This window comes from Suncus etruscus, chromosome 5 (genome assembly GCF_024139225.1).
Source record: "Suncus etruscus isolate mSunEtr1 chromosome 5, mSunEtr1.pri.cur, whole genome shotgun sequence".
Lineage (NCBI taxonomy): Eukaryota > Metazoa > Chordata > Mammalia > Eulipotyphla > Soricidae > Suncus > Suncus etruscus.
In genome coordinates this window covers 36,800,348-36,821,191 of record NC_064852.1, presented here as the reverse complement: position 1 = coordinate 36,821,191, position 20,844 = coordinate 36,800,348, and the positions used below count along the sequence as shown (strand labels likewise).

Genomic DNA, 20,844 nt, shown 5'->3' with positions numbered 1-20,844 from the left:
AGTATAAATGAAATACAGAATGTGACTCTGTAAAGAAATACAAGTTTCCAAAGCTACACACTGAATAAATTAATTAATGTATGCTTTTACTGTGAAGCAGAGCATATCCTCTGGAACATAACACAGAGAATGAAAAATGTTTTGAAGTTCAAGAAAAAGGAGCCATGTCAGAAAATTAAGACTAAATCTCTTGTTCACAAAATCATAATTGAAACCATGAGATTAGACAAGTACATTAGCAAGAACTTGGAATAAAGTTTTTGAGAGATAAAAGAAAAATATTCAAGTACCACTAAGGGAAAAGTACACCAAAAGCTTAATTGCAGCTAAATATTCAAATGAAGATGCTAGAAACATCAAGTTACAGAAAGAAAATTGAGTAATATATAAAACCAGTAGGTTTCAGGATTAAGAGATTAGAAATAAATTACTAAACACAGTATCCCGTAAAAACTGTCATCATACATTAACTATACTCTCTATTCTTAATTTGTTTTTGTTTGGATGCCACATCCAGCGGTGCTCAGAGGTTACTCCTAGCTCTGTGCTCAGAAATCCTTCCTGCATATTTGGGTGACTATATTGGATGCTCAGTTTCGAACACAGGTCCATCCTGGTTTGGTCGCATGCAAAACAAATGCCCTACCACTGTGCTATCTCTCCAGGCTTTCCATTCTTAAATCTAAACAACAGGCAGTCAGTATTTATTTTAATATTATTTTCAAAATAGTTTTGCTATAAGGAGAGAGAAAAATAGAAAAAATTAATTAATAGAGAAATAACAACACTGAACTATCATAACTATGTGAATTAATGAGGGAAGTAGAAAGCCTGTCTAAGAGTACAGGCGGGGGTGGGGTGAGTAGGAGGGAGATTTGGGACATTGGTGGTGGGAATATTGCACTGGTGAAGGGGGTTGTTATTTCCATGACTGAAACCCAACTACAATCATTTGTAATCAAGGTGTTTAAATAAAGGTATTAATAAGAAAATGATCAGGGGAGATCACTACAGATAATGTAGAGTTCAAAGGGTAGAGACTTCTTTGAGAAACTCTATGACACAAAACAAGAGAACCTGCAAGAAATGGATAAATTCTTGAACTCTTAGAATCTTCCAAGGTTTGCTGCAAGCAGCTTCTGTCTTGCAGCGCCAGTGGGATATCGGTGAATTCACTTCAGGGAGAGTGGGTTGCCCAGACCGGCATTTGGAAAAATATGAAATATGAAATAAATGAAACCACACACAGTATGTGAGAACAACAGGTCTTCTGGCAAGAGTGCGACAAGTTTATTTTCCAAACGGGTTTTTATAGGGGCAAACCAGTCCCAGGTACTGAGAAGGATATTTACAATAACAAGGCAAGGTTAATTGCAAAAGGAAAGGTAACACTGGAAACTTGATCTTCCTGAGCTGGGCTCCATTGTTCTTGGGATCAAGCTCAGGAAGAAACCAAATCTCCTAAAATGTGTTTTCCTATTCTCTGAGCAGAGTCAATTTCGCCCTTGTTTACCAGAAACTTCAGCTGCAAGGACATATTTGAAACATTGTCTGAACTTTTAGGGTTATACATCTCCAGAAAAGGGGTTTCTCTTCGTCATCTTTGGTGCTGGAATTTCTGAGCCGAATTATTTGATAAAGGCCACAATTTTGCCTGAAATAATGCCAAGCATCTCTTCGGAAATTCCTCAACTGGATGGCAGGGAAAAAGGCAACCACAGCAGGCCTTTTGAGGAACCACGTGGGGGAAATTGCAGTTCTCCCCACCAGGAAAATCTAAGGATACCTCTGGTGGGCTGAATTCCCCTAAAGGTTTATGATGCCGTGGCAAAAGTTGAATCAGGATGATTCAGCCTATCAAAACAGATCCATCACTATTAAGGAAATTAAAATGGTAATCAAATGTCTTCCCCAAAATAAAAACTCTGGTCCAGATGGACTCACTAAAAATTTTTTTCAAACCTTTCAAGAGGAGCGGGCACTTTTTATAAAATTGAAAAAACAGGAAAACTCCCAAATAGTTTTTTGAAGATACCAAAACCTAACAGAGAATCTGCAAAGAAAGATAACTACAGACCAATATCCCTGATGAACACATATGCAAAGATTCTCAACAAAATCCTAGTAAATAGGATCGAATGCCTCATCAATAAGATCACTCACCATGACCAAGTAGGTTTCATTCCAGGAAAACAAGGAATTCAATCAACATAAAAAAAGAAAAAAATTGGGGCCGAAGAGATAGTATGGAGGTAAGGCGCTTGTCTTTCATGCAGAAGAACAGTGTTTCGAATCCCAGCATCCCATATGGTCCCCTGTGCTGCTAGGGGCGATTTCTGAGCATAGAGCCAGGAGTAACCCCTGAGTACTGCCGGGTGTGACCCAAAAACAAACCAAAAAAAAAAAAAAAAAAAAAGAAAAGAAAGAAAAATTAAGATACATTTTGTGTAGAAAAATTAAAATCTAAAATTTTATGAAAATTTATATGTGACATTATTAGAAATTTTATTTTTATAATATTGTTTATTAACTATAAGTATTGATTAACCTTGAAAATGTTCATTTTGCTTTTGTTTTTTATTTGTAGTATATGTATACATTTTAGTTCAATTTTTTTAAAGTTTGAGGTCAAGCATATCTATTCTTCCTTAGATAATATGTTTTAGAGATACTGAAAAGTTCATAGAAAATTCAAGATCTTTAACATCACAACATAGAAAAATTCAAATTGAATTTTATTGTACAAAATAGTGGCAATAAATGTGTAAGTTTAAATTTTTTCAAAATAATTTCTGAAATATATCATGATCTTGTGGATAGTTAAAAATAGTTCTAATTATAAATGGTATATCTCATTCAATAGAATTAGTAGGCAATAAATCAGAAATAAAATATAACTATGCTTTCCATGTGTCTGAGTCAGAAATAGATAGTTGACCCATTCATTTTACATTATCTTACAAAACATACTAATAGTTTTAAAACAGTTTTGTAACAGATAAATAAGCAAAGAGCTAGTATTGTTCATGGTTCCACACCAGTAACTAGCACAATTTATTAATCACATATTCATACACTATTAGTCTTCCTTATATGTATATGGAACAACATATATTCTTCCTTAGCATTTGACCAAAGAATGTCATAGAAACTGTATTGAATGGAGCCAATGATTATTTCTCTCCTTCCTTTCTAAGGTCATTTTAGACATTTCTGATTGTGTTTTCTGTAATCTACCAAATCCTTAACTCACTATGAATTTCTGTTACAAATCTATGTCTTATCCATTTATATATTTTATTTTCAAGTATAAATCCAATTTAGCACCTGAAAAAAATCTCCATAAACAAACAAATAGAACCTAGCTTTATAACTGAATGCTATGCAGCTTGGTGTGTCCCTTTATAAATTCTGCATCATGTAGTTCATTTCTCATCAGCTAACAAATTATCTTCTGTATCATAGCACAGTTTTAAGTTAAGTAATATTACCCTGAATATGAAGAATTATACTTTCCCCCAAAGAAATATTTTCAAAGTAAAGGAAAAAGCTATTTGAAAATGAGTTTGCCTGAATCTAAATGAGGTGAGACATATGCTAACTAGAAGATACCCTGGTCTCACTGTTATAGCTTCAGAACATCTGTAGATGAGATAAAAGCATACTGTTACATTTTTCTAAATACAAACAAAAAATACCATACCACATTGTGTTTGTTTCTTTTAATTTATTACCATTTTCTTTCCCTTCACACTTCCAATTTTCTGAAATAGAAAGTAAATGAGTAAGTTTTATACAAAAAACTGCAGTTATTTTACAGTGTTAAATCCTCAATAAGTAACTTTTTTTCTCATTTTCAATGTGCTTTATTTTTATGTATATTTTATATGGTTACACATTTATGCCATGAGAATTAATGCTGTTTTGTATATGTATGTGAGAGTCATTGATTTTTTGTAAGTCATACATTAGTTCTTACTGATTAAAAGTACTTCTTCCAGGCTTTTCTTTTCCTATGCCTGTGATATCTATGCTTTATATCTTCTACATCTACTTATTCTCTTATATGTCTTTATTTTTAAATTTTTATTTTATTTATTTATTTTTTTTTTGGTTTTAGGGTCACACCTGATGGTGTACAGGTGTTACTCCTAGCTTTGGGCTCACAAATAGCTCCTGACAGGCAAGGGGGATCATATGGGATGCCAGGAATCAAACTACCATCCATCCTGAATCAGCTGTGAGCAACGCCTACTGCTGTGCTATCACTCCAGACTCATGTCTTTATTTTTTATTCATTACAGTTTAATGAGAGACTTAATGATGAAACAGTGATTAGAATATTAACTAAATGTATTTTTAAATACTTAATGAAATATTATAAAATCAATTTATTGTTAATGGAAAATGTAAGGTCAAACTACATTTAACAAATACAAATTTACTTTAGCTTTCAATTTCTTAAGGATATTTCTTTGCCGTCAAACCAATAACCTATATATGCCAGTCATTAAAAATGTATGCAACTTTCTTCATTAAGAAGTAAAAGCATCCTTCCTATGTAGAAACCTTTAAAATAAAAAATGTAGATCCTCTATTTTCTCATAAAATTAATTTTTGGAAGCATTTTATTTATTAAGTATGCTTTAAATGTAAAAGAAGAATCATCCATTAAATTAAAATGTATGGCAATAGAGATTTATATCACTTTCACCAGTCAAATCTTCCTGTTTTGGACTTCTATGACCATTCTAATTATGTTTTATGCTTACAGAGGAATTTCTTGAGTACCTACAGGTTTAAGTTAGTGGCATTTTTCTGAGTTCTAGTATTTAGCTATCTATAGTTGTTTGTTTTTTTATTCTCTTTTATGTTTTTACTTTATGCTTGAATGACTTCTAAATTTTATTTCTTTCCTCCAGCCAGTCCTTCATTTAAAATAGCTATTAAGAGGGCTGGAGAGATAGCACAGTGGTAAGGCGTTTGCCTTAGATGCAGAAGGATGGTGATTTGAATTCTGGCATCCCATATGGTCCCTCAAGCCTGCCAGAAGCGATTTCTGAGCTTAGAGCCAGGAGTAACCCCTGAGCGCAGCTGGGTGTACCCCCCAAAAAACAAAAAAAATAAAATAAAAATAAAAAATACAATAAAATAGCTATAAATTTGTTTGGCATTTCTTCACCTTCTATACTAAACTGTTTCTCTATTCATTCTTTGATAATCTGAGTAGTCAAAGAGATTCATTCTAAATATTAGTTAACTCAGATATGATCAAAATATCTAAAGGATACTTTACTACCTTTCATTGTAATATTAGTTCTTAGAGAGGAAATAGTATCTGAACAGTATATGCTATTATGTTTTTAACAAAAAAAATACCTTATAAATTGTTGTATTAAATAATTAAGGATGTTAAAGATGGTGCTGGATGGCGATGGATGGTGAAGGATGGGGGCCTTTGTTCTTAGGCCCTGGCCACGTGGCTTCATCCCCCATGAACCGGCGGGTCTGGGGTTCAGGAAAGCGACAGGTATTGAACTCACTCACAGGCAGGCATCAGGAAGCATCAGCTTTATTCGTGCCCTATTCACCACATGTGTGTGTGGCCTATCTCATAACCTTTCAAGCACAGCCATTCTTCACTAGCCCGGCATCTTAACTCCTTTCAGTCATCTCCCCTTGACCTCCATTCTGGTCAAAGACCAAAAGGCGCAGAGTGACAAAAGCCAGAGAGCCCTGCAGGGCAGAAGCACCTAATCCCCTGGCTCAAAGGCTTATCTACCTTTTCCAAGACCCCTCCCAGGAATGGGCGGGGTCTTGCAGGTAAGGTCAAGTTACCTAGGGAGAAAGGGTGGGGGATGAGGCTTCATCTCCCCCTTCTCTGAAATATAAATGAACCTTTTGTAATCCTAACTCCACCTTTAGCCAAAGGTGGGTTAATATTTTCATGCAGCAACGTAATATAGTGAAAATTAACATACCAGCCCTTTTCAAAAACATAACATTTCTGCGAAATATACTATACACCTGAAACTTAAAATTCTCTTAATGCTTTTTTACCAAGCACTATTCTGGAACTTTCATGTTCCTATACTTTTAAACTATATTGGAGGAACTTTCTGTTCCTATTAACCTTCCCTACACACAAGTACTACAGCATAAATGCATAACATACATTTTAAAAACAGGCTAAGTACATTAAAATACACACAGTAAAACATTTTGCAATTGAAAATATTAGCTATGAAAGACAACAAAACACATTTAAATTATAAAGAAAATGACTTAATCAAGACAAAGATGCAGGTGGTTAGAAATCAGATCTTAAATGGGCTAAACTGTTATTACTCCCTTTTTTTAAACCACTAACTAAAACTTATCCCATCACCAACTATGAGTAAAATATATGACTACCCACTTAGTTCCTACACCTAAAACCATAAGTCCAGATGATTAATTTGTCCCTCACTGTTCTCACCACGTGGATTACTTCCATAGTCCTGGCCCCACAGATGGTTTACTCGCTCTGCTGTTGACCATGTGGTTCCAGGTCCACAGCCGGTCCGATCGTGCTGTTTCACCTTTCTGATTTGTAGGGCAGATCCCAGGCTCGCTGCTTTGGGTCGGATTAGGCACTTTTCGCCGCTTTTCTGCTACAGGGCCGAGTTCTTGGTTGATTGCAGCTGCCTTTTCTCCCCTCTGGGCGGCACTTTGCAAGCAAGTTCTCGGCCACAGCTTTTTTGCAGGGGGCTTTTGGATGTTCAGAGTTCTAAAAGTCCAGTCCGAAGTTTTCAAAGTCGAAATCCAAATTCAAGCCCAAGGTTGTTCTCAGAAAATCAGTCCACTTTCAATACAATCTTTTTTCTCCTCCATTTCCAATCTAGGCTTTTAATCAGTCTTTGAGGAGGCTGAGGTTTTTGTTTATTGTAACAAAGTCTCAGTCCTGGACCTGGGCCTGGGATGGAGGTGATGCAAGCTTCCACCTCCCTTGTTTCAGTTGCCCTTCTGCCCCCAGAAAGGCTGTCGGCCATATTTGAATATGGCTTCACGTGGTAGCCCAAGGTTTTGGGCTCACTGCAACTGAAAAAAGCCAAAATGAAACTGAAAAGCAGGTATCTCGCCATCATCGCTGTTTTCTTGGGTCCAGGTTTCAGGTCAGAGTTCAGAGCGCCAGATGTAGAATCAAATAATTAACAATGGAGCTGGATGGATGGTGAGATCTTTCTCTGCCATCCCAGGCCATGTGGCTCCACAACCCCCATCCAACCGGCGGGTCCCAGGTTAAGGTGAACGGCAGGATTAAGACTCATCCAGAGACAGGCATCAGGAAGCATCAACTTTATTCATGCCCTATCCACCACATGTGTGGCCTCTATCCTAACCTTTCAAGCATTCAGCCATTCTTAGCTAGCCCTGCCTCTTAACTCCTTTCAGCCATCTTCCCTTTCACCTCCATGCTGGCCCAAGACCAGAAGCGGTAGAGCCAGCCAAAAGCCAAAAAGGGCCCCGAATCCCCTGGGTCAAAGGCTTATCTACCTTTTTCAAGACCCCTCTCAGTAATGGGCGGGGTCTTGCAGGTAAGGTCAAGTTACCTAGGAAGAAAGAGTGGGGGATGAGGCTTCAATAAATTACTAAATTACACATGGCAGTCTGTTACATGAATAAAAATATCAAAGTGAAATAAAATAGGACCTTATACAACTTTATGAGCTAAAAGCCATATGTGTATTTACATCAATAAAATAACCAAATGATTGAATATGACTTGCTTACTATAAATTTAGAATATGGTATTAAGTCTAAATGCATAGTTTATATAGATATAGCAGTAATTGGTACATGATGGTTGTACAATAGGTTTTCTACACATTATTTCTATTGGTTAATATTTTGTGCATATCTACTTCACTGGAAGGAAAATAATTGGAAAGTCACAATGGATCAGGAAACAGACACACAAAAGCACAAGCACTTTAGCAGAAAATAATGATTCACAAAATGGGATCTGATATAATTAGGAGTTATGCTCTAACATTTAATAAAAACTGGAGAAATTGAGGCTCAAGTATTCATTGCTGTCAAACATCACATACTGCCTAAAGTCACAGGTTGAGTAATAGACACACCTAGAAGAGTACTGTCTACTTGATCTTTGATCTTGTGAGAATTTTTTTTTTTTTTTGGTTTTTGGGCCACACCCAGTGACGCTCAGGGGTTACTCCTGGCTATGCGCTCAGTAGTCGCTCCTGGCTTGGGGAACCATATAGGATGCCGGGAGATCAAACCATGGTCCGTCCTGGGCTAGCGCTGGCAAGGCAGACACCTTACCACTAGCGCCACTGTGCTAGCCCCGGGAATTCTTTAATATAAACCATCGCATGTTGGGAATTGAGGTGGGGAAGGTCAATTCTGGTGGTGCAAATTCCTTAATTCCCTATCACTATGTACCTTAAATAAAACTGTGAAAGATTTGTAATTCACATTAGTTTCAATAAAAGTTATAAAAAATGAAATAAACCATTTAAATAATTATTTTTATTTTATTGCTCTTTATTTTTTCTTATAGGAAGACCCACTTGCAGTTGTGCACTGGGATTCACTGGACCAAACTGTGATAAGATTGTATGTGAAAATTTTTGTCAGAATGGAGGGACATGCAGTGTAACTTCTGGGAACCAGCCACACTGCCACTGTCAGGCTGAACACACAGGAGACAGATGCCAGTACTGTAAGTGAAAACCACACTACATGACAGTGTGACTAAAAATATTACCATTGACATTATATAATATTATTAATCTCTAAGTGTCTTCCTTTATGTCGATTTTAACCCATCTCTGTCTTTTTCAAGTCACTTCCCACTTGCACTTCAGTTTAAATTAATCTGAAAATTTTGCTTATTATTCTCTGGATGATTCCATTCTGTAATAGACAGATTAGATCCCTAGGCCTATCATAATTATAACATCATGACTTTGTTTACCATAGCCCTAGTTAAATGTATCCTGATAATTAAAATTATCCTTGAATCCCTTATATTGCTTTAGAAAATGCAACATGAAATCAAATTACAAGAATATACTTAAGAAAAATAATTTTACTTTTATTAGTAAATTATTTTGCTTCTGATATGAAGAAATAAATTCTACTGCAAAAAAAAAGATTCCATTTCAAAATTGCAGTTTTCTTTTTTTCTTTATTATTATTATTATTATTATTATTATTATTAGTATTATTATTAGTATTAGTATTATTATTTTGGTTTTTGGGCCACACCCAGTGACACTCAGGGGTTACTCGTGGCTATGCGCTCAGAAGTCGTTCCTGGCTTCGGGGACCATATAGGACGCTGGGGGATCAAACCGCGGTCAGTCCTAGGCTAGCACTGGCAAGGCAGACACCTTACCTCTAGCGCCATCGTGCTGGCCCCTGCAGTTTTCTTATTGTCCATATTCTTTTTGGGTTTCTTGGACCACATCCAGTACTGCCCGGGGGTTACTCTTGGCTCTCAACTCAGGAATCATTCCTGGTGGGTTCAGGGAACTCATGGCATGTCGAAGATTGAACCCAAGTCGGTTGTGTGCAAGGCAAGCATCCTAAACTCTATGCTATTGCTCCAGCCCATTATTATTTATTTTATTCATATTGGCAAATGACTTCTAAATGAATAATAATCGTTCACACCCTCAACATAAAATAGGATTCAGCACAAATTCTAGCTACTCACTCATTTGTTTGTCTTCTGCAGCAAAATCCCAACAATGTCACAAACCTAGATAATCTCCATGCTAATCAGGTATAATAGCAATTAGTTTTTCATATCAGATATCGACTCTCATCATAACCCATACTACTTTTATAACAATGCTATTAAGGAAAATCATCTTGATCACATATTTCCTCTGTCAAGGTTCCTGATAATTACTTTCTATTGTTTTATCTTCTGAAATTTACTTTAATTGGATTCCTCCTATCTTGCATTTTTTCTGCCAAATTTTGCCTGTATCTCTCCATTATTATTGCTGTTTTATTTTTTTAAGTGTTTGCATACCGTCTCAATTGATATTATACTCTTCTGAATGTCTAGGTTATTATTTTTACCTCTTGCAACTCTTGCCACTTTTATATAACATTATTGGTAATTATATGAATTCCTTTTCTGATTAGGATGACCTCTTTGAGATAATATGCAATAACACCAACTTAACAAATGAATAAATGAATAATTGTGTATGTATGTTTAATACTAAAACAACTTTAAAAAAACCATGTAAAGTCTACATTTAATTTTATATCATCATCTAATATTACTGTGGAGTTATTTCTCAATTCCAAATGGTTCCATCATCATAGAATATCAGTATCTCTTTTTCTTTCATTTTTACTACTTTTTCTCTATTTTAATGTGAATAATCACCATTCTCAATTATTTTAGAGCTATGTTGTAAACATGCTAGGTGGCCATGATTATAGTCATGTTGATTCTTAAAATGGATAAATTCATTAAACTTACATTTTAATTGTCACCTTAATAGAATCACAGTCTGATGCAGTCTTATAAAAGTCTGCATTGTAATTTTATTATCGCTATTAGCAGTCATAGCACTTCTTACCTTTCACTGCAAAGCAGTTATTATAATTAACCAATTAATCCTTCGACAGAGGTTAAATAACTTGCTCAAGGTCCCAAAGTGGTAACATTATAGTCAGAATTGGACCCCAGGAGTTGTTGATCAAGATGTCAACAAACATTGCTACAGTATGGTGATGCTGTTTCTTGGCAGCAAAATAAGTCTGTGGACAGTGTCATTAAAATGATAAATCCACAAGCTGACAAAAGCATAATAAATTTACTATCTATTAGATGTGAATCTGCAAGGTTCAGTGGAGCTGGTGTGCTGTCAGAATTGTATCTTGCTTCTACAAAATCTCTCTACAAATGAAGGAATGACAGAATGGTTCATTACAGGGCCTAATTAAAGGTCCATTAGTGGGAGGTAAAACATCAGTTCTTAGTTGTGCTCAGCAAAAACATTTCACAACTCTAATGGCAACATAAAATCCTGAGGTCTGAAGTGCAAATTAATTTTACCAGCAGCAGCCCAGGGGAGGAGAGAGAGATAAATAATAGTAAAAAGAATATTAAGTATTCTTTAAGTGACTTATTCAGGAATTAATATAGTTCCATTTTATAATATTCTGCAGTAAGAATCTTAGGCATAAATTAAAAAATAACTAGGGTAACATTTCGCATTAAAATCTGGGTTTTAAATATGAGGTCAACAATACCTGAAGATATTTATAATTAAATAGTAACACTATTAGATTGAAAGACCAATAAGGGCCACTTCATTTTGTCTCTAAGAGTCACATATTTAAATCAAATGCTTATCTTTTTGTCCTCTAATTGGTATTTTATAAGTCCTCTAGTTATCTGCTTGGAGAATTATTATAACTTAAATTGGAATTCAGTTCATTAGTGTACACCTATGTGGTTTTTTCCTTTTGATTCCAATAAATACAAAAATATAACAGCAATTCAGTTGTATAAAATTTGTAGTATTTGGGGCCGGAGAGTGAGCATGGAGGTAAAGTGTTTGCCTTGCATGCAGAAGGCCAGTGGTTTGAATCTCGGCATCCCATATGGTCCCCTGAGCCTGCCAGGAACAACTTCTGAGCATAGAGTCAGGAGTAACCCCTGAGCACAGCCGGTGTGACCCAAAAACCAAAAAAAAAAAAAAATTGTAGTATTTAACAGTGCTGCAAACATATCACTTATTTTAGCTGGTATTAGATTCATAATCTATGAAGTAACTAACCCCCCCCCCACACACAAAATGAACCATTTATGGCCAAAGAGATAGTAAAACATGTAACGTTTTTCCCTTGCAAACAACCAACCTGGCATCTAACCTGATTACTATATTACTGTCCCCCAAGCACCATCAAAATGATATTTGAGTACAGCGTCAGAAATAACCACTGAATACAGCCAGGTGTGTATCCATTGAAATCAAAACCAAAACAACCAAAAAAATCTAGATCTTTGTGTTATATTTTCTAGTCAATTTAATGTCTACTTTGACATATTATGAGAAAGCACAAGATATATTGCATGCTAGTTTAATCCAGTATACATATTTCTACCCCTGAATAAGGAGGGATTAATAGTAGTTTTTATCTTGAGATAATTATGTTTATGGAAAGGATAAACACAATAGCATTAATGTGCTTTAAAAATGACTAGAAATGGGGCCGGAGAGATAGCATGGAGTTAGGGCATTTGCCTTGGATGCAGACTGACGGTGGTTTGAATCCCAGCATCCCATATGGTCCCCCTGAGCCTGCCAGGAGCAATTTCTGAGGGTAGAGCCAGGAGTAACCCCTGATCTCTGCTGGGTGTGACTCAAAAACCAAAAACAAAATTAATAATAATAATGACTAGAAATATAGAATAGAATATTTTCAGGCATTTCCACTAATAAGATGATCATCTAAAACTGATTGAGGCAATAAAAGGATCTTCACCTAAAAGTCGAGAATATACAAAACCTATTATTTTTATTGTTGGTAATGGCAATTTGGAGGTTACATAGGGAAGTACTGAAAACACTGCAATTTTGTACTTGGGAGTTTCTCCTGACCATACTCTTCTAATTACATGATTCCTTTTTATGAGCCCTTCATGCAAGGCAGGTCCAAAGAGCTATGTCTTTGGCAGCAGACTTTTTAAATAATTCAAGATGTATACATATAGCAGCAGATAAGTTTGAAGCTATGACTTCTGAGTATCTCAAAATATTTTACCAATTTTGAGAAGATAAAATACTTCAAGTCTTCATCATCTTACTATAAGCAGTATAATACATTCACTCTATGTTTTCTTTTTATCTTTTTTTCTTTTAAACTTTATTTATTGATTGGTTGGTTAGTTGATGGACCACACCCAGTGGCGCTCAGGGGCTACTCCTGACCCTGCACTCAGAAATCAACCCTGACAGGCAGGGGGGACCATATGGGATGCTGGGAATCAAACCGGGTCCCTCCCAGGTCAGACACATGGAAGGCAAATGCCCTAATGCTGTGCTATCTCTCTGGCCCTTATGTTTCTTGTTCTAAGCTTGGAAACTTTTTTCAAAATATTTACCTTTCAATCATTTATATATATTATATATACTAACATATATCTGTGATATATATTTATATATTATATGTTACATATTATATATATAAAATACAGGATAATATTTGATTATACCCTAACTAAACCATTTTATTCTTCCTGACTTGCCTTAAGACACACAGAATTTCTCTTTGGCAATTTTCATGCTGTATTAATATTATTAATACAACATGACGATCTATTTGCATATAAACTAGGGTACTGTATTTGCATGACTTTCCAAAAGGAATGTCTTGAGTAGTTGATGGTTTATGTGTAATTGTAAACAAAAAAGAGTCTAGTTTCAATATTTCCAACTAAGTCTTTACATATCTCTGTCAAAATGTTACTCAAAGATAAAGTCCAGAATTCTGTGACTGTTTTAACTAAAATCAAGACCCAATATTTATTTTAAAAGGAAAAACAGTGAATTTTAGTTTGTTCATAGTTTGTTAATTTTATTTTTTTAATTTTTAAAAAATAGTATGCTCTAGTGATGTAGATAAAATGATCAGAGTGACAAAAATTACTGGTGAAGATTATTCTGATTTAATAGAAAATTCAAAGTAAAAAAGTCATATTCAGACTTTAACTGTGTGCCATCATTTAAAGGAACTGAAAAGTTAATAAGGGAAATACTTTTATGCTTATACTTATAAACATCTATTGAAAAAGAAATCTTTATAAAAGTAAATATATCAGTCAGTATATCATTTCAATATACATTAGTCAATTTTTATTTTTATTATCAAATTTTACATGCCTAATTTATAAGATTTATTGTTCTAGACATTGGTTATTACATTACAACAAAAATTCTTCAATAAAAATATGCCTAACATAATTTTTGTAAATACAAATCTCAGATGCAATATATTTCCATTAGAAGTTTCATAAAGCAGAAAACTTAGAGTTATGTAATAAAAAAAAAGCATAAGATCAGAAAGACCCTGGTTGAAAGTTTTAAAAGCATAACATTAATTACATATATTATTAAGATTATTTTCCAAAACTATATTTATGAGCTTAACTGTTTTTATCTATCTATCATGTACACTTGGAACTTTAAAATTAAATTTAAGATTTTCAATTTTGTTAAGCAAATGTAATAATGTTCAGTTAATCTTGTTCTAATAGCAACAGAGTTTTTTTCACTTAACTTCATTGAATTTGATAAAAATCTAACTTCATAGTAATTTTGAAAAGTCTATCACTCATTTGCCTACACATTAGCACTATAAGCAGATATTTACTTTATTCAATTTTTAAAAAAACTAAATAGCAGTTCAAGAATGCGGTTCAAATGGTGGAAATAGCCTTAAATGTGTGATAATTTGGTTTTGATTTTCTTACTATATATTCTTCTTCCCAGTATAAATGAAAGTGGACCAAGTAGTTTAAACATAAGGGAGGTGCTCCTTTCATCTCTAACTAAATAAAATGTGTATAAAAGATAACATGAGGCTGCCATTCCTCCAGGATCTATATCTGCTAGGCAATATCAGAGCACAAAACATGTTGCAGGTTGAGTAAGAAAAGACATGGGATCATTCTTGGCTGTACTCAGAGGACAATATGTGTTGCAAAGGAATGAACAAGGGTAGACTGTGTGTATGGTCAGTGTGCCCTGAAGAAAAAAGTAGTACTAGGACACAAAACGAAAGGAGGGTTTTCCAGTTAACACAAAGAGGCTCTGCTCAATCACACAGTCCCAAGAAACTGAGGAAGAAAGAAAGACTGACAGAGGGGTTCTCTGACTCAGAAAAACCATTTTACCCAAGTTCGGTGTGCTTGAGAAGATTCTATTTCACTCTGTCTGAACACTTCTAGGCAATAAGCCCCATCAAAACAAATAAAAATATCACCACATTGCAAATATAACAATGGAAAAGCAATGTGGAATCCCACCACACCTAGTACACGAAGATAGAAGCTCATAAAAAATTTCCATTAGTCATGTATAGGTAGACTCTATGACAAAGAATTTAGAGAGGAATTTTGAGGATTTTTAAGGACTCAGTGAAACCATAGAGCTGGCAGCCAATAAGATTCAAGGGGATATGAGAACAAAAATAAGAAAACTTCAAACAGAAATGTCCAAACTGAAAAACTTGGTAGGCAAAAGGAAAAATCTCACTGGAAAACCTCACCAGCATAGTAACAGCTGCTGAGAACAGAATCAATGAGCTGGAATATAAGGTGCATAACACTTCCATTAATCAGGAGAATTTGGAAAAGAATCTTAAAGTTAACAGAGGATGGGAAAAAAACTAAAATAAGCAGAATAATAGAACTTTAGGATAAACTCAACAGAAACACATACAAATCATTGGTGTCCCATATAACCAGGAAGAGAATCCCTTGAAGAATCAACAGTCAAAACCATCATTTCTGAGAAATTCAGGAGCTGAAGAGTTCATGCAGCTATATCCAAAACACCCAAATATTATGAGCTAACACTGACCCAAATAAATGATCCCAAGGCACTTCCTAGTCACAATAATGGAAAGCCTAGATAGAGAAAGTACTATATACTGAAAGCAGCAAGATCAAAAAGGGAAATTACACACAGAGAGCATCTCTAAGAGTTTCAGCAGGTTTATCAGAAGCTATCATCCTCAACTGAAAGTAATGGTTGTATAGAGTGAAAATTATTCAATGAAATGAATGCCTCACAAGGAATTGTTCACCAAGCCAGAGTGTCATTAAAATTTGAAGGAAGGATGCATAGCTTTATGGATAATCAAGAGATCAAGAACTTAACACGTTCAAAATTAATTTTATTTTTATTTTTTTAAAAAACTATGGAACACTTCAGGAATTTGCGTGTCATCCTTGTGCAGGGACCATGCTAATCTTCTCTGTATAGTTCCAACTTTTATATATGTGCTGCCAAAGTGAGCACTCAAAACTAATTTTAAAACAAGTACTAAATGGGGGTATTTTAAGGCAAGAAAACCCCTACAAAAGGATCAGACTTTCTATAAAAATATTTTGTGACCAAAACCCCATGAAAATAATCTCTCTCAATGTCAATGGAATATATACACCAGTATAGAGACATGAAGTGGCAAAATGGACCAGAAAATTGAAGCTGACATCTTACAGCCTGCAAAAAAACAATTGTGAGTACTTTGAGCAAAAACAGAACTGAGTCAAAATTTGGGAGACTACTCATCAAGCAAACAAAATCTGTACAGAGGCTGTACTGGCCAAATTAATATAATAAACATTGATTTACAGCTTAAAAAGATTATAAGAGACAGAAAGATCATTTCTTAACTATCGAGATTACATATATCAGGAAGAAATCACACTCCTAAACATATATACATTAAATGCAGGACCCCCAAAATATTTAAAGAACTGCTAATAGATTTGAAGAAGAACATCAATAATAATATAGTAGGATTTGAAAACTTCAACCCCACTCTAACACCTCTTGCTAGATCAAGCAGGATAACACTAAACAAGACTAAACCGATTTGAAGAAAGAAATGGTAAAGATAAATTTAGCGTATGTATGTATATATATGTATATACTTGTGGGTATATATACATATATATGTAAAGCATTACATCCTGAAAGATGAAGGTACATTCTCCTCCAACACACATGAGGCGTTCTCAAATATAGACCATATGCTAGGTCACAAAACATACTTCATAAAAATCAACAGTATAAAAATTTTATGAACTATCTTCTCAAAAATGATAAACTGAAAACAGAAGTGAATTTAAAATAGAAATGGAGAAATAGTTTAACAACTGGAAATTTAAAAAATGTCACTATTGAGCAACCAGTGTGTCAGTAAGGAAATAAAAATATCTGGAAACATATGAAAATGAATAAATGAATTATCATAATTTATGGAACATAACAAAATTGATATTGAGAAAAATATAGCTTTGCAAGTGTTCATCAGGAATAAAAGACCTACATAAATAATTTAATGGCAGAGTTTAAGAAATTGGAATGATGATCAAAATGAGCCAAAAGCATACAGACTGCAGGAAAGAATAAAATTAAAATAGATATTAATGAATTGGAACCTCAAAAATAAAACAAAAGATCGATGAAATTAAGAGTTAGTTCTTTGAAAAAATAAACAGGATCAATAAACCATTTGCAGAACACTCAGAGAGAAAGAGAACATTAATAAACTGAATTAAAAATAAAAGAAGAAATGTCACTATAGATACTCCAGAAATTCAAATGGCAATCAGAAATTACTCAGATTACTCTGAGAATTGTTATTTACAAAACAAGAGATCCTGTAAAAATGGATAATTTCTTGAACTTCTAAAACCTTCCAAGGATGGAACAACATGATCTGGAATAACTGAACAGACGTATCACTACAGTAATCTAAAAGATTTCCAAAATCAAAAGTTCAGGCCAGATGGACTCACTTATGAACTCTCTCAAACCATTACAGAGGGCTTAATGCAGGCAATTGAAATTAAAGAAACTAGAACAGGAAATTGAAGAAACAGAAACCTTCTGATAGATTTTATGAAGATACTATCACCCTGATGCTAAAAGCAGACAGATTCACGACACACACACACACACGCGCACACACACACACACACACACACACACACACACACACACAATTACAGAACAAAATCTTTGATGAACACATTTACAAAGTTCTTCAGCAAAATGAAAGCAAATAGATCCAACAATTTGTCAAGGTCATACACCATGATCAAGATCACAGAGATGAAAGAGTAGTTTAACATAAGTTAAAGTTAACCATACTGTACACCATATACACTACAAACCAAAGGAAAATATAACCATATAATCATATCATTAATGCAGTGAAAAAATGACAACTTTAAGGACACATTCATTGAAAAAATTCATTAAAAAAATTTCTCAACAAGATGTCAATTGAAGGACTTCCCACCTATAGAGTCAAAGCCATTAACACAATCCCATGACAAACATTATAATTAATGGGTAAAAACTAAACTCCTTTCCTCTAAAATCTGTCATGAGATAAGATTGCACGCGATTGCTACTTCAATTCATTTCAACATATTACTGGAAGTACTTACCATTACAATTAGGAAAGAAACAGAAATCAAAGGCATCCAGATATGAAAAAAGTCAAGCTCTCACTTGCAGGTTACATAAAATTATATTACAATATCCTAAGTATTCTATAAAAAAGATCTTAGAAACAATAGATGGGCAAATTGTTACTGGCTATAAAATTAATATGCAAAAATTATGGCTTTCCTTCATATTTAGAATGAAATAATATAAATATTTTTAATTTCTATCACAATTGTGCCTCAAAAAATCTAGTATTGTGGAGTCAACTTAATTAAAAATGTGAAAGGGATTGGGGGGGGTCGGAAGAAGGGAGAATGAGGAAAGAAGGAAGGGAGGAAGGAAGGGAAGAAGGAAGGAAGGGAGGAAGGAAGGAAAGAAGGAAGGAAGGAAGGAAGGAAGGAAGGAAGGAAGGAAGGAAGGAAGGAAGGAAGGAAGGAAGGAAGGAAGGAAGGAAGGAAGGAAAGAAGGAAGGAAGAAGGAAGGAAGGAAGGAGGGAAGAAGGAAGGAAGGAAGGAGGGAAGAAGGAAGGAAGGAAGGAAGGAAGTAAAGGAGGGAGGGAGAGAGAAAGAGGGAGGGAGAGAGGGAGGAAAGAAATAAGGAGGGAGGGAGGGATGGGGAAAGAAGGAAAAGGAAAATAAAATAGCCTTCAATGTAAGTAACTATTAATTATTGTCAAAAGAGAGGCTTATCTTGAAATAAACTAAACATTTCACATTGAGAATTTTCAAAAATAAACATGTACATTTTATTACTAAATAAATGACTAAATTATATAAACCATCTATATAAACTAGAGATTAAATATATTAATATATTTGGAGTTACCTCAATCTAAGCAAATTGCTTCAAACATGATGTGTCTATAATCTGCTCATGAATTGGGAGGATTAACATCATTAAAATTGCAATACTCTCCAAGGCATTATATAGATTTAATGCAATCCCTCTAAGGATACCCATAATATTCTTCAAAGAAGTGGATCAAATGCACTTGAAATTAATCTGGAACAATAAACACCCAAGAATATCTAGAGCAACCCTTGGGGAAAGAAATATGGGAGGCATCACTTTTCCCAACTTTAAATTGTATTACAAAGCAATAGTCATTAAAACAACATGGTTGTGGACGAAAGACAAACTCTCAGATCAGTGGAATAGACTGGAATATTCAGAGAATGCTCCAAAGATATACAATCAATTAATCTTTAATAAAGGAGCAATAAATGCAAAATGGAATAAGGAAAGCCTCTTCAATGAGTGGTATTAGGACTACTGGTCAGTCACTTGCAAAAAATAACGAACTCAGACCTCCAGCTAACACCAAGCACCAAGGTCAAATGCAAATCGATTAAAGACCTTGATATCAGACCTGAAACCATAAGGTATATAGAACAACATGTAAGTAAAACACTCCAGGACATTGAAACTAAAGGCATCTTCAAGGATGAAACAGCATTTCCACACAAGTGGAAATAGAGATACACAAATGGGCCTATATTAAGCTAAGAAGCTTCTGCTGCACTTCAAAGGCAAAAATGCCTATGATACAAAAACCACCCACAGAATGGGAGAAGGCATTCACCCAATACCCATCAGATAAGGGGCTAATATATAAAATATAAAAGGTACTGACAGAACTTAACAAGAAAAAAATCTAACACCATCAAAAAATAGAAAAAGAAATGAACAGACACTTTCTCAAAGAAGAAATACAAATGGCCAATGTCACAAGAAAAAATGCTCCACATAACTAATCATCAGGGAGATGCAAATCAAAACAACAATGAGGTACCATCTTACACCACAGGGACTAGTACACATCACAAAGAATAAGAACAATCAGTGCTGGCAGGGATGTGGGGAGAAAGAAACATTCATTCATTGGGAATGCCGTCTAGATTCCTCAAAAAATGGAAACTGAACTCGCATTTGACTCCTAGAGATATACTGTAGGAACACAAAAATACAATACAAAAATCCCTTCCTCACTTCCTCATCACAGCACTTTTTACAATAACCAGACTCTGGAAACAACCAAGATGCCCTTCAACAGATGAATGGCTAAAGAAATTGTGATGAAATTTTCCTATACATGGATGTGCATGGAATCTATTATGTTGAGTGAAATAAGTCAGAGGGAGAGAGATAGACACAAAATAGTCTCACTCATCTATGGGTTTTAAGAAAAATAAAAGACATTCTTGCAATAATTTTCAGAAACAAAAGAGAGGAAGGCTGGAAGTTCCAGCTCACTACATGAAGCTCACCACAAAGAGTGATGAGTGCAGTTAGAGAAATAACTATATTGAGAACTATCATAACAATGTTAATGAATGAGGGAAGTAGAAAGCACAGGCGGGGGTGGGGTGGGGAGGAGAGAGATTTGGGACATTGGTGATGGAAATGTTGCACTGGTGAAGGGGGTGTTCTTTACATGACTGAAACCCAACCACAATATGTTTGTAATCAAGGTGTTTAAATAAAGATATTAATTAAAAAAAAAGAAATTGTGGTACATATACACAATGGACTATTATGCAGCCATCAGGAGAGATGAAGTCATAAAATTTTCCTATACATGGATGTACATGGAATCTATTATGCTGATTGA

The 20,844-nt window shown here is 34.7% G+C and overlaps 1 protein-coding gene and 1 non-coding gene across 2 annotated transcripts in view; one reads left to right on the top strand and one right to left on the bottom strand.

Annotated features, from left to right (window-relative positions):
- The window catches only part of LRP1B (LDL receptor related protein 1B), a 1,191,264-nt gene that overhangs the window by 1,112,575 nt on the left and 57,845 nt on the right, over nucleotides 1-20,844 (top strand). The window contains 1 exon segment of the mRNA XM_049772845.1: nucleotides 8,567-8,728. Coding sequence (XP_049628802.1) covers nucleotides 8,567-8,728 — 162 coding nt within the window.
- LOC126010567 (U6 spliceosomal RNA) lies at nucleotides 15,961-16,067 on the bottom strand. The gene has a single exon (XR_007496589.1). It is a non-coding gene; the product is annotated as a U6 spliceosomal RNA (small nuclear RNA).